Below are 12,666 nucleotides of genomic sequence, written 5' to 3'. Positions count from 1 at the left end.
AAAGGACAAATACATATAAAGGCTCAAGTGCCTAAGAAATTAATTATGAAAGAAGGAAGTCACGGGGGGGGGGGGGGGCGAAGGTTAGTCAGCTGTAGAACTTGAACCCACATCTTCTGGATTACCGGTCCAGGGACCTACGAATTGAGCGAAGCTAACACACCTCTCCAGCAACTCCGATTCACGATTTTCCCGATTCTAGATGGCGCCACGCTCGCCGTCCTTATCACGCCGTTCGCCTCCGACTCCGAAATAATCCCCATTGTGCATGGTTGACCTCGCAAGTTTAAGGCGGCCCGCGCCCTCTGCGTTGTTTGTCGAGTGGTAAAGTGTCGGACTTTGCCACGAAAGGTCCGCAGTTCGATTCGAGACATTCACGTCTTTTTGCTTATCCCCTATTGCTACATGAGTACTTTATTTTTATTTTTTTGTTCTTATATATTTATGCTACAATTATTGTTTTCACAAGTCACTACCGCCTGTACTGACTGATTATGGAATGTTTAGTTGCTCTTCGTATTGTTTTACTAGTGCATACTTACTGTATGCCGAGTTGCTGACGTACAAGTGCGATCGGATAGTACGGATGCCGATATCTCGGAGGTTCTCAATTGGATCTACCAGCAGCTATAAATTAGGCTACAAACATTGCCTACACACAGCGCTTACAATGCCAGTCTGGAGAATCTAGTGCTCGAAACGGTATCCCCCTTTTTTTTTGCACTCGCTTACATAATACTAATAATAATAATACGTTTATTAATGTGCCCAAGAACAGCCGAAGCCTTGGTGTTGGCGCACGCAGACAATGCAGTATTTACAAATATATACACACATATATATATATATATACATACATATACAGATTAGGCGAAACATAACATAACATATGAAGGAAGAGGAGCGTAACGGGAAGATATTCACAGTGATACATACAATACAGACATGGATATATACAGTACATAGTACTAAAAAAAAAGAAAAGAAAAACAATAAATATAAAAACAATAAAATATAACAATAATAAAATATACAATAATAATAATAATAATAATAATAATAATAATAATAATAATAATAATAATAATAATAATAATAATAATAATAATAATAATAATAATAATAATAATAATAATAATAATAATAATTTTACTCAAGAAAGCAAACTACAAATATAATAAAACAGGCCCGTCTAAGCCGAAAGGCTTGTGGCACTCGCCCTGAAGCAGCCAGCGGCATACAGTTTGACAGTATATGAACATATACAGGTACTACATCCTATGATAAAGTTGCCGTAGCGCTTTTTTAGTTTGTACTTCGATTCCAAAGAAAAACTGTCGAAGGGGAGCTTATTAAAGTTACGAGGTACATAGCATTGCCTGCGACAAAGTCCATATTTTGTGTGTGAGAAATGCACAGCAAAGTTAACCCGCCTGCGTCTAGAAGAGCAGCATTCGCAAACCGGGGTCCTATATGAGGGGTCTCAAAAATGTTTTTACAACATGCAATTTACCTTGATAATAACCCTATTATTCATGCAAAAATGACATTCTGATATGTATATTTCTGGTAAGTAAGCATTATCAAATATATGAATTCATTTACAAGGCGTTGGTGCAAAGACTTTTCAAAATTTCCGTCGTAGAACAGACTTCCCGAAAACTTTTTATAACTTTTTTAATACTTTTTAAAACTTAACTTATTACCCGATAACCTCAGTAACATATTTGAAAGGCTCCTTTCCTCCATGTTCTCCCTTCTTTTTCTTTTACCTTACACCCGCTCAGAAAAATGATGTCAGTCGACAACCCCAGTGACAGGGGACCCCTTTTCTTCTGGTGTACCAGGTTGCAAAACCGTACAAAGGAGGTGAAGGGCGATAAAGGCTTCGGGTCGACACACGGAAACCAACCAAAAAAGATATGGGAAGGTCGAGCGGCAAGGCCTCGCAGCGGGAGTCGCGATATTCCCTACACAGTCTTTTTTTTTCCTGAACGCCAAGAGGAACGATTCGACAAAAAATAAAAAGACACATTGCAGAAAAATAATAACTATGGTCACCTGACAACATAACAGGTTCTTGTTTGAGTGTGGCAAAAAAGTACAGTTCGGCCTTCTTATTATGTGGGACAGGATAATATATGCATTCCTTTCTTTTTTTATTTTTATTTACTTTAATTTTACTCTTTAATTTAATTCTTTAATTTTTACTCCAGATTTCGTTGTGTTGAATGCTGAGGTCTCAGTTAATTCAATCTAAACTTGAAAACGTGAATTTCGGTCAGTGGAAAAGCTGAAGAACTGGACACCATGTGAGCCAAATTTATGCGTATTTTAGGAAAATCACTATTCTTGAAGGGCAACACAGATGCAATTACAAAATTGGGGTTTCCAGATATGAATATGAGCGCTAGTTGCCAAATGAAGGAATGATCACGGAGAAGTCGTTTCATATAATCAAAGCTCGCCCGAGATGCCAGATTTTCTTCCCCGGAAAAAAATGTCCCCAGGCAGAACTGTCCCCAGGGAAAAATGTCCCCCGGAGAAATCGTCTCCGCAAGAACAAAAGCCGTTTGATCGAACGCGAGACATTTAGTCGAAAGTCATTTGATCGAACACCGTTTGATCGAAACGGCAGCGGTCGTTTGATTGATTTTTTTATTGCTTCGTTTGGAACAGATGCATACTCTAAACAAGATTGAACTAAAGTTTTATATGGCTGTTAATACAATATCTGTATTTTATACTATGGCGAAATTTCCTTCTTAGCATTCAGACTTCGAGTGCCTTTCGTGCACATATCACTATCCCATTTCGGATCCCAGCAATGAAAAGGGTGCCCAGAAGAAGCACAGACTGGCTGCTCCCATCTTGAAGACATTTTCTTCGGTATGTGTCCTACAGCTACGGGGGATGCTTCCGCATTGTTGTATTCAATTCAATTCAGTTTTATTCAATTTTATTTCCTTTCGGATGGGAGAGAGTAAAAAGCCAGAAGGCTGTGCTGTTCGTGAATGACCAATAAAACCTTTCTGCAAATGACCAGTGGTTTCCCCTCTTTAGCTGAAAAAGAAAGCAAGAAACAAACAAAAAAGGAGAGGACACTGATTGCCTCATGCTCCATATGTTCGAATAAAAAGTTGCAGAAAAAGAGGTACTAAGGACACGCTGCGACCTTCGAACTCCCTTCGAAAAAACGTCTTTCGAATAAACGGCGTCGATCAACCGGCTTTCGACCAAGCGGTCTTCGATCCTTCTCCAAACAGCTTAGGATTTCAGAATATCCAGTTATAATGTGATGAGGAAGATGCGATGGACTGTGGACGGTGAACTGTCAAAAACAAGCCTAAACTAACCTACCCTGGAAACTAACCTAGGACCCGGCTCTAACCGGTCTGGGGACGCTACGTCCGACGAGACGTTACATCCAACGCGCCGTTACATCCATCGGTGGACGTAACGGCGCATTGGATGCAACGGCTCGTTGGCTATAACGGCAGTGGCGTATCTAGAGCTACCTGCGCCCATGGCAACATGGCTAACACGATGTCCTTAGGGATGCGTTTTCGTGTGGTCCGCACTAGGTTTCACACTACAACCTCTCTAATAGCGGGTGCTATAGATCATTTATGAATGTGCCAGGTTGAGTGCAGAACCTGGCACATTCACACCCGACCACATAATGGCGCCCCTGTTCACCTGGCGCCCATGGCACCTGTCCACACCTGCCACACCCTAGATACGCCACTGTATAACGGCACGGTATGAATGTACCGACACTTTGGATGTAACCGCACGGTGGACTTGGTGATCTTTTGGATGTAAATGCTCGATGGATAAGCGGCTTCAGGATATGTCAGTCGTGAACTAATATGGCATCGATGTAGTTTTGGAATCAGCCACTCCATAACACATATTTCGGGGCGTATCCTGGGAATGTTTTTGTTTGTTTGTTTTCATGATGTGATGTGATGTGATAAAGAAAAAAAATGGGGATGTGAGCTTCGACGACGGCGAACTGGCTACCCCACTACTCTTACACAAACACATGATGAGATGATGAAAAACAGAGATGATGATTTTTGTTTTCGTGAGAGTCCGTCAAATTACGATGTTTTATGATTTGATATGTTCACAAGTTACGGACAGAGTTGCTGTCGTGAGAGAATAAATTAGGTCAGGTTGCAAATTACGAGGTTGGTCCACAAGTTGAAATCACCAAATCTCAAAATAGTCACGAAATAATATAGTATTAGGTAAAAAAGGTAAAAGCGCATTAGGTAACAAAGCTGCTGGTTGTGTGTGTCATATTCTGCTTGCCGTACATAGTTGGCCTGGCTGAGGGCGGGCCGCTCGTCACGACCAACGCAACAGGGCGCGTCCTAGGCCGACTTCTAAGGAAACCGTACCGGCATGTGATCGTCGGGGAAAACCCAGTCAAAACGTCCTGGCAGCACGGCCGGACTGGGCATAAGTAAGAAAGCACCAACACGGCTTTACGACAACGAATGGCGCGAAGGCAGCCAATGATAAAAGTGACAACAAAGCGGCGACAAAGATAACTTCCCGGAATGCAGACGCAGCATTGCGATTTTTTTCTATTTTCAAAGTGCTGTCTGTTGAGAATACAAAAAAAAAAAAACATCTGCTGTACACCTAACATTTTATTAATATGCGCGTTGCTCCACATATGCGCATTGCTTAGAACTCAATTGATGTTGATGTTGACGAAAAAAAAAATAATAGGGAGAAATAGGGAACTCAGTAAACTAAACTACTGTAAATAAATGTTATCTGGCTGTTTCTGCGCGGAAAATGCCAAAGCCCACTAACCTGAACATGAAAATGCAAACACCGAACTTTTACTAACCTTATAATCAACTAACGAACGTGCTGTTCCGTCGCGTCCGTTTCATTTATCTCCTATTTCTTAATTTTATTTATTTATTTATGCATTTCCGGAATAGCAAGCCGACGTCCCGTTTGGCTGACCTTTAGCCTGTTTTTTTTTGTCTAATAAATATATCCCCCCTCCCACGTCGCTGTCGTTGGTTGTCGTTGGTTTTCCTTGCTTCGCGAACGTGAATTTGGGTTCCGGAAAAGTCTGTTGCTCATTGCGTAGGCGGAAATAATTGTGCAGCGGCCGCTTGATCGATTTTTCTTATTGGTTTACGTGGAGCGTTCATGAAAAAAAAAAGAAAAGAAAATAATAAAGATAAAAATAAAAATAAATCGATCAATAAAAGAACGAAAGAGAAACAACAAATAAAGCTGCAGTTCTAAGTACCGTTATCCTAAGAAACATTTATCTGTCTGTAATCCGCTTGCTGGCTGTTTCAACATTATGGACATTACAGGGCAGTCCTGTTGAACGTTACTGGAATGTTTGTGAAGTCAGCCTTCCACTAACCGTAAATACGAGAGATTCCCGTTAGCCTTATGAGACAGTTGACTGAGTAAGCACAAACCCGAAACGGCAAAATCGAGCAAATTGACGTTTCATGTCATGCTAATAAACTCATCTCACTTCTCTATAAGCGAATCGAAAAAAGAAGAGGTTTATTGGTCTCGGTGGTCTCTTACACGGGCCGCGACAATGCTGGCTCGTCTACCCAACGTTCCCCCCTCCCCCCCGACAATGATGGCTGACGATAATCCATTTACCAGCAGCTAAGTAAGCTTTTGTTCTGGTCTCCAAGGCCATGCCCTAAGTCCGCTGTCCATGAAAGTAAAGAGGAGAGAGGGAGCACTACAGTGCGCGTGCGCGCTGCATGGTCGGCGGATGAATACAGTCAAAATGTTCGGCGCGGTTTTTCCTGTGCTACGGCTAGAGGGCGACACAGAATGACGCGGTTTACGGGGCTTTGAGACGGTATTTATCCGTACTCACGTTTCATGCTGTTTTATAAAAACGGAAAGTGGTAGACATATAAATTTGATGTCTATTGATTCCTGAAATAATTCCAGAGAAAGTAAAATGGAAAGTTTTTTTCGAAAAGGCTATAGAAGTTTAATAAAACCTGTTCAAAGAGGGAGGAGAAAAATTGCGTATTTTTTTCGCATTCGTGACGTCGCCGTAAAATACATACGACATATGAGAAATCCTGCAGCGTAAATAATTTCATCTCGTCTTCCTCTTTATGATGAAACCATCCGCGTCAAAATCTGCGCGGTGGTTACCCAGAACAAGCATAAAAACTGTTCCATAGGAAATACATTGGGACGGAGAGCTGGTATGCCCTCAGTAAACTTGCCAAGACGGAAGCCGCTGGCGACTGTCAGAAAAATTAATGTGCGCGGCCGACTAAGGAAAGCGAATCAACGCTCCCATCACCGGAAAATTAGATTGCTAAAATGTCGCTAAAATTGACAGGGAATGCCGGTGAATCGTGGCTACCCCAAGAACACAATAACCTCCTGTGTACGTCCGAGGAAAGTCATCAGCGGACAGGAATAACATCCCCAGGACTTCCCTACCACGTCCTCAATTTGTTAGAAATGTGACAAAGTGAGACTCCCCGTGATATCCTCAGGACCTCCTATGGGAGCTACCTAATGACGCGGCTAGTACAATTGTGGGAGCAAGCACGTACCTTAGTGAATTATTTATTTTGGGAAGTGAGGGCACATATGCAGCACCCAGTGAGCGTGTGCGTGTTTTTTTATATATTTTCAACCTCGGTCACCAGCTACCATTCGTGGTTTCTCATCTGTATTTGTTCAGCGTATTTCTGATCGCAAACAATGGGTGTCACAGTTTAAAGAGCAAAAAAGAGAGATATATAAAAGGCCCGTAGGCCACTAGGACCAGCAAAACCACTTAGAAACGCATATGATATATATATATATATATATATATATATATATATGTATTGGCATCATCGTGGAAGACCAGCCATATTGGCTGGCTCCCTTTAACGCAACAAACGCACTAGTCTACAACCATCGCAACGCCAACACCCGAAGACGAGCTCACGGCAGGTCTGGGATTGATGTACGTGCTAGATGCCACCTCGCAACAAACCAAAACTCACGGAGAGTTACTCGTGGGACAGCAGCACGAAGGATATTAGAAGCGGATGACATACCTACCATTGCTTTCTTCGAAGAGGGTCGCTGATGTTTGCCACCGCCTACTAAACTGGACGGCCCCAAGAACTGCTCTCTCCCTGTATGATGCAGCAGCATTTCCTTTCCAAGACAGAACAGATACAACTTATTCCTTGTCTTCCGAACTTCAGCAGATTCTGGAGTCCTCTTCGCATCTCAGTCAAAACAAAGGGTGAGGTATCTAAATTTAACTTGATTTCGCACATAAGCAACAATGAAGTGAGAAATTCCCTGGAGTATTAAATCCCTATCAAGGTAGTGTCCGTGTTTCTTACTGCTTTGGTTTGAGGCATGCATCGTAAGTGGAGCTTGGGCAGTGAAACGCTATTATTTTTTGTCTCTTCGGAAATAAAATGCTCCGCGCAACCTCCTGCCAGGGACCCTCTGCCGACACTCAGGCAATAAGACAGCAGTGCCAGACAGAACAAATTGATCCCACGGAGGTCCCACGGATGTCTTAAACGGGATCTCACGACATCCTGCGGAACGGGTCTGTGATAGTCAATGCTATAGAAGTTACGAGAAAGACAACGACGATGTGATCTGGCGCGTGAGCGTCTGTTGGGCTTTTGGAATGTTTGGATGACACTACGCTGATGACATAGCCTTCTTTGCCTCTTCCCCGTCGCTGCACCTGCTATATGAGAAGCTGCAAGAGTCCCTCAACGCACTTTCCGCCTGGATGCGCTCTGTTCACATTTCGCTGAACGTCCAGAAGTGCGCGGTGCTCCTTTTCACACCCTCTAGTTACCCTTCGAGCCCTGTGACGATCGATCTCAAGGTTGCTTCCGAGTCCATCCGCCAGACGAACCTGCTGAAATACCTCGGTGTCTGGTATGAGGGACACTTGGACTGGGCCCACCATCTGGAGGTTGTCAGCCAAAAAGCCACGAAGGCATGTAGCCTTCTCTATCGCTGCTCCAGCACCCGTATTGGGATGCGCAGAAACGCCCTCCTGCTCGTTTACAAGTGCTACATCCGTCCTGTCCTGGAATTCGGCTGCGTCCTTTTCTCCCACCTCCCTGATTACCGCCTCCGAAGGCTCTTCATCATCGAGAGGAAGGCGCTACGTCTCTGTTTGGGCCTCCCTAAATACACCTCGAATCAAGCACTATACTGCGAAGCACGCATCCTCCCTCTGAAATCACGTTTCCGTGTCCTGACAATTAACACTTTCCTCTCCCTGTGCCAGAGCCCTTTGTCTTTGAGGCACAATGAAGCCCTCAGGGACATGCGTTATTGGCTGGATAGGCGATGGCGCAAATCAAACACCCCGCAGCTGGCCTTCGCCGAGCTTTTACTGAAACCTTTGGGTGTGTCGCTGACAGACGTCCCTCCGCCTTGCTGCCCCCTCTTCTGCCCATCTGTGAAGGTTGAGGATGCCTTTCAACCCGGCACCAGTTTTACAGACCACAACAAGCTTGAGGTAATCCTCAATCGCCACATTGACCGCTTTCCTGAACACCTGGTGGTAGCAACTGACGCGTCCGTGTCTGGTCAGCGCGCCGGCGTGGGCCTCGTTTTCCCCCGTCTTGATGGTCACTTCCCCATCCGCCTCCCTGACTACATCCCAGTCTTTGAGAGCGAATTCCTCGCTATTGTTCTGGCTCTTAGGATGGTCCCTGCCCGCTATTGCAAGACGCTGCTCCTATCAGACTCCCTATCAGTCATCTCATCTCTGGCGAACCCGTCTAGCCCACTGCTGCAATTGCTTGCCTCCCTCACTCCGCCCCACATCTCCGAGGTCGTGCTAACGTGGATCCCCGGACACAAGGGCCTCACGCTCAATGAAGCAGCCGACAGCCTGGCGAAGATCTCCCTTACTGGGCCCATCATCGATACCTTGCCACCGCTTCCCCAAATCGTTAAATCCAGATACCGGAGATTCTTGGAGCTTTCAGCGTGCCGCTCACTTCCCCCCAGATACGACCACCTGTCATCTCCATGGCAGCCCGACTGCTGCTCCTCGCGCCTCATAGAGGTATTCTTAACGCGCGCCCGGTGCCTTGCCCTCCCACTAAACTTCTACCTGCATCGGGCCGGCGTCCACGATTCGCCATTGTGCCCACACTGTGGACAGGACGAAACAGTGGAACACTTCTTCCTCCACTGTCGCCTCTACGATCGACTTCGCCAGAACTATCTGGTTCGCCCTCTGAAAATGCAAGGCGCCCCCCTCTGCCTAGACTCTCTTCTATCGTTCGGGTCTTCGCATGCTGGGAGGTGGAACTGGACGGTAGCATCTAGTGTGGCTGCCTTCATGACTCTTAGCCAGCGCTTTTGAGCAGCGAACGTATCTTCGCCTTTTCTCTTGCGCTTAACTTCACGGCTCTCCTCCGCGAGTCCCACACCTATCGTTATTCCGACAAGCCTCAACCCCCTCCTCCTCCTCCTCCTCTCATATATAGCTAGCGTTCAGGAAAATCCACGCCTATGACCCCCATCTGGTACTGGCCAATCGCCCTTAGTGGATAACGGCCATTTCCCCGAGGATGAAGAAGAAGAAGAAGAATGTTTGGATGGTATCTGTGTTCCTGGGAATTGGAATAAATGGTTAAGACCACGGCCTCAAGTTATTACACTGGCGACGGAAGATGGGATCTACAGCGCCGAGAGATGGCTTTCCAGACATGAAGAGGCTCGTGGAATGAGGCATCGAAATGGAAGGTCACGAGGATAGAGCAATGGAACACGTCAACCAAGTAAGCGGTCAGCCACTCATCGGACAAATGTCCGAATTCTGCCCGAAGACGGGAAATTTTGAAATATACGTCGAGCGAGGCGTTTGCGCGAGTTAATGGTCTGACGGCATCCACAAAGAAGGACATGTTCGTAACGGTTTTAGGTGATGACGCGTACGTCACGTTAAGGAATTTGCTATTTCCTGCGACGCCGGAAACCAAGAGCTACGATGAAATGAAAGAAGTGTTGACTAAACACTATAAGCCACGCCGGTCTGTGGTAGCAGAGAGATATGCTTTCCATAAGCGTGTTCAGCAGAGTGAAGAGCCGGTGGAAGACTTCATTGTCGAATTGAAGAGGTTAGCCCTAACATGCAACTTCGGAACATTCCTGAACGACGCTTTGCGAGATCAGCTCGTTAGTGGAATACGGAAAGAGGCCGTACGCTGTCGGCTGCTAGCTGTTGAGGACGGCAAGGAATTGACATGGGAAAAAGCCTGCACCATGGCGTCTGCAATGGAAGCTGCCGAAGGGCAGTCGAAAGAGATGATTCTACGGCCATCCGGCAAGACACCGCAGGAAGTGGACACAATGTGGCAAGGTCAAGAGAACACGAAGGGAGGAAATCGTCCACGGAAAGGAATGAAGCGTGGAAATAGACTCTCTGGTCGGAAAAAAGACCCATCGTCGTGCTACAGATGTGGATTTCAACATTCGCCAGCCAAGTGCCCTCATCGTAAGGCAAAATGCTTCTCCTGTTCTAAGATAGGACATTTGGCGTCAATGTGTAGAACTAAGTGTGACATGAAGTATGTCGAATCGACCAGTTTGCACGAGCTCGAATTGCACAATGTAACTGACCAACGAAATGAGCCATTTATGGTCGAGATAAACGGAAACAATATTCCAATGCAAGTAGACACTGGGTCAGCCGTGTCTTTGATGTCGGAGAAAGAAGCGAAGAGGCATTTTGGTTACGTGCAATACAGGCAAGTGCAAACAACGTTGCGAACCTACAATGGTAGTACCGTACCTGTTAAAGGCTGTGTGGATGTAAAAGTCATGCACAATGGAAATGCCTATGAATTGCCATTGCAGATTGCTAAGAATAGGGGCAACAGTCGCATGCCAACGCTTCTTGGACGTGATTGGTTGAGGCATCTAAGGTTAAACTGGCCCCAGATAGCGAATATTCACACCGTCAATGAAAAGGGGATGGTTGAATCCTACAGGGATCTGTTCACTAAAAACATGGGTGTGATAAAGAATTTCAGCGCATCTATTGTATTGAAGGAAGGAGCACGCCCAGTATTCTGTAAAGCGCGTCCTGTGCCGTATGCTCTGCGTGATAAAGTCGAAAAAGAGCTGCGCGAACTTGAAAAACAGGGTGTCATAAGTCCTGTGCAGCAAAGTCAGTGGGCTACACCGTTGGTTGTAGTGCCAAAGAACGGAGGCAATGGTGTGAGATTATGCGGGGATTATCGTGTGACTGTTAATCCAGCTATCACTGTTGCACATTACCCATTACCGTTACCTGAGGATGTTTTTGCATCGTTGAGTGGTGGAACACATTTTACGGTTCTCGATTTATCTAAGGCGTACTTACAGTTGGAAGTTGATGAATCCAGTCGTGAGCTGTTAACGGTAAACACTAGTCTGGGACTTATTCGCATGAACCGACTACCATTCGGTATTGCAAGCGCGCCGTCCATTTTCCAGTCTGTAATGGACCAAATCACAACAGGCTTACAGGGTGTCGCCTGCTACTTGGACGACGTTTTGATTGCAGGTCGAGATCCTCATGAGTGCGTAGAACAGACAGAAAAAGTCTTGGAAAGGCTCAGAAATCACGGAATCAAGGTTAACAGTGACAAGTGTCAGTTTTTTCGGTCCAAAGTCACATACTTGGGTCATGAAATAGATAAGGATGGCCTTCGTCCCACTTCAGATAAGCTGAAAGCCATCCGGGAAGCTCCCACACCAAGTAATGTGACAGAGTTGAAGGCTTTCTTATACCCCTGTCAGACTTGTGCCCGTAACCGAAAAAAAAGGAACTAAATACCGTTACCCGTTACTTCAGAAAAAAGTAACTAAATACGTTACTCGTTACCAACATACAAAAGTAACGAGTTCTCGTTACTCACAGGTAACGAGTTACTTTTACGTTACCGCAGCATAGTTAAAGGAGCCAACAAACACGCCGTCACTTGCTTTCAACTCTTTATTAATGAGGAATTGCACTTCAGGAGGAGCTGATACTCGAAATTTGTCGTCCGTCCTTCGTGTTCCGTGTCTCTCGACACGTTACCATGAATCTATATCAGTTTGCCTGGACCTTCTCCCTTGTTTCCGAAGTGGGGGCGATCGGAGATTATGAAAGCACAAGAAAAAAAACACTGGTTTTCGTCCCACAGATCACCAACGGTTCCCCAAAACAGACGAGGGGCTGCGTCATAATTTAGAGCGCTCAAAAGCTTAGCAAAGATAAGAAACGTCGAAACGCGTTTTTTGTAGACATAGCACAATTGGTGGCCATTCTTGGGAAGGAGTGATGGCCGGAGATTACGGAAACAAGAGAAAGGACAACAACACATCCAGTGAGGGACTGCAATAATACTTTGAGTCACACGTCACGCAGGTCAAATCTGCAGGCATTGCGCTACACGGAATGCCGAAATGTGCTCCCCGTGCTCAAGAAAAGGAACGAGTAACGTCAGTAACGAGTTACCAATTTTTGTAACTGATTCCGTTACTATTACAATTTTTTAAAAAGTAACTAAATCGTTACTTCGTTACCAAAAAAAGTAACCGTTACCAAGTAACGAGTTACTTGTAACGAGTTAGGCACAACTCTGACCCCTGTCACACGGGCAT

At 45.3% G+C, this 12,666-nt stretch overlaps 2 protein-coding genes across 2 annotated transcripts; both read left to right on the top strand.

Annotated features, from left to right (window-relative positions):
* Nucleotides 1–7,792: 7,792 nt before the first annotated feature.
* Nucleotides 7,793–9,394, top strand: LOC135395709 (uncharacterized). Its single transcript, XM_064626802.1, has one exon. It carries the CDS (start codon nt 7,793–7,795, stop codon nt 9,392–9,394), a length of 1,602 nt encoding a protein of 533 aa, XP_064482872.1.
* A 542-nt stretch (nt 9,395–9,936) lies between these two features.
* On the top strand, nt 9,937–11,850 carry LOC135395708 (uncharacterized protein K02A2.6-like). The gene has a single exon (XM_064626801.1). It carries the CDS (start codon nt 9,937–9,939, stop codon nt 11,848–11,850), a length of 1,914 nt encoding a protein of 637 aa, XP_064482871.1.
* The last annotated feature ends 816 nt before the right edge of the window (nt 11,851–12,666 follow it).

Source organism: Ornithodoros turicata, chromosome 5, assembly GCF_037126465.1.
Source record: "Ornithodoros turicata isolate Travis chromosome 5, ASM3712646v1, whole genome shotgun sequence".
In the NCBI taxonomy this organism is placed as follows: Eukaryota; Metazoa; Arthropoda; class Arachnida; order Ixodida; family Argasidae; genus Ornithodoros; species Ornithodoros turicata.
Note: the sequence above shows the minus strand (reverse complement) of the source record. Positions and strands in the feature narration are given on the sequence as shown.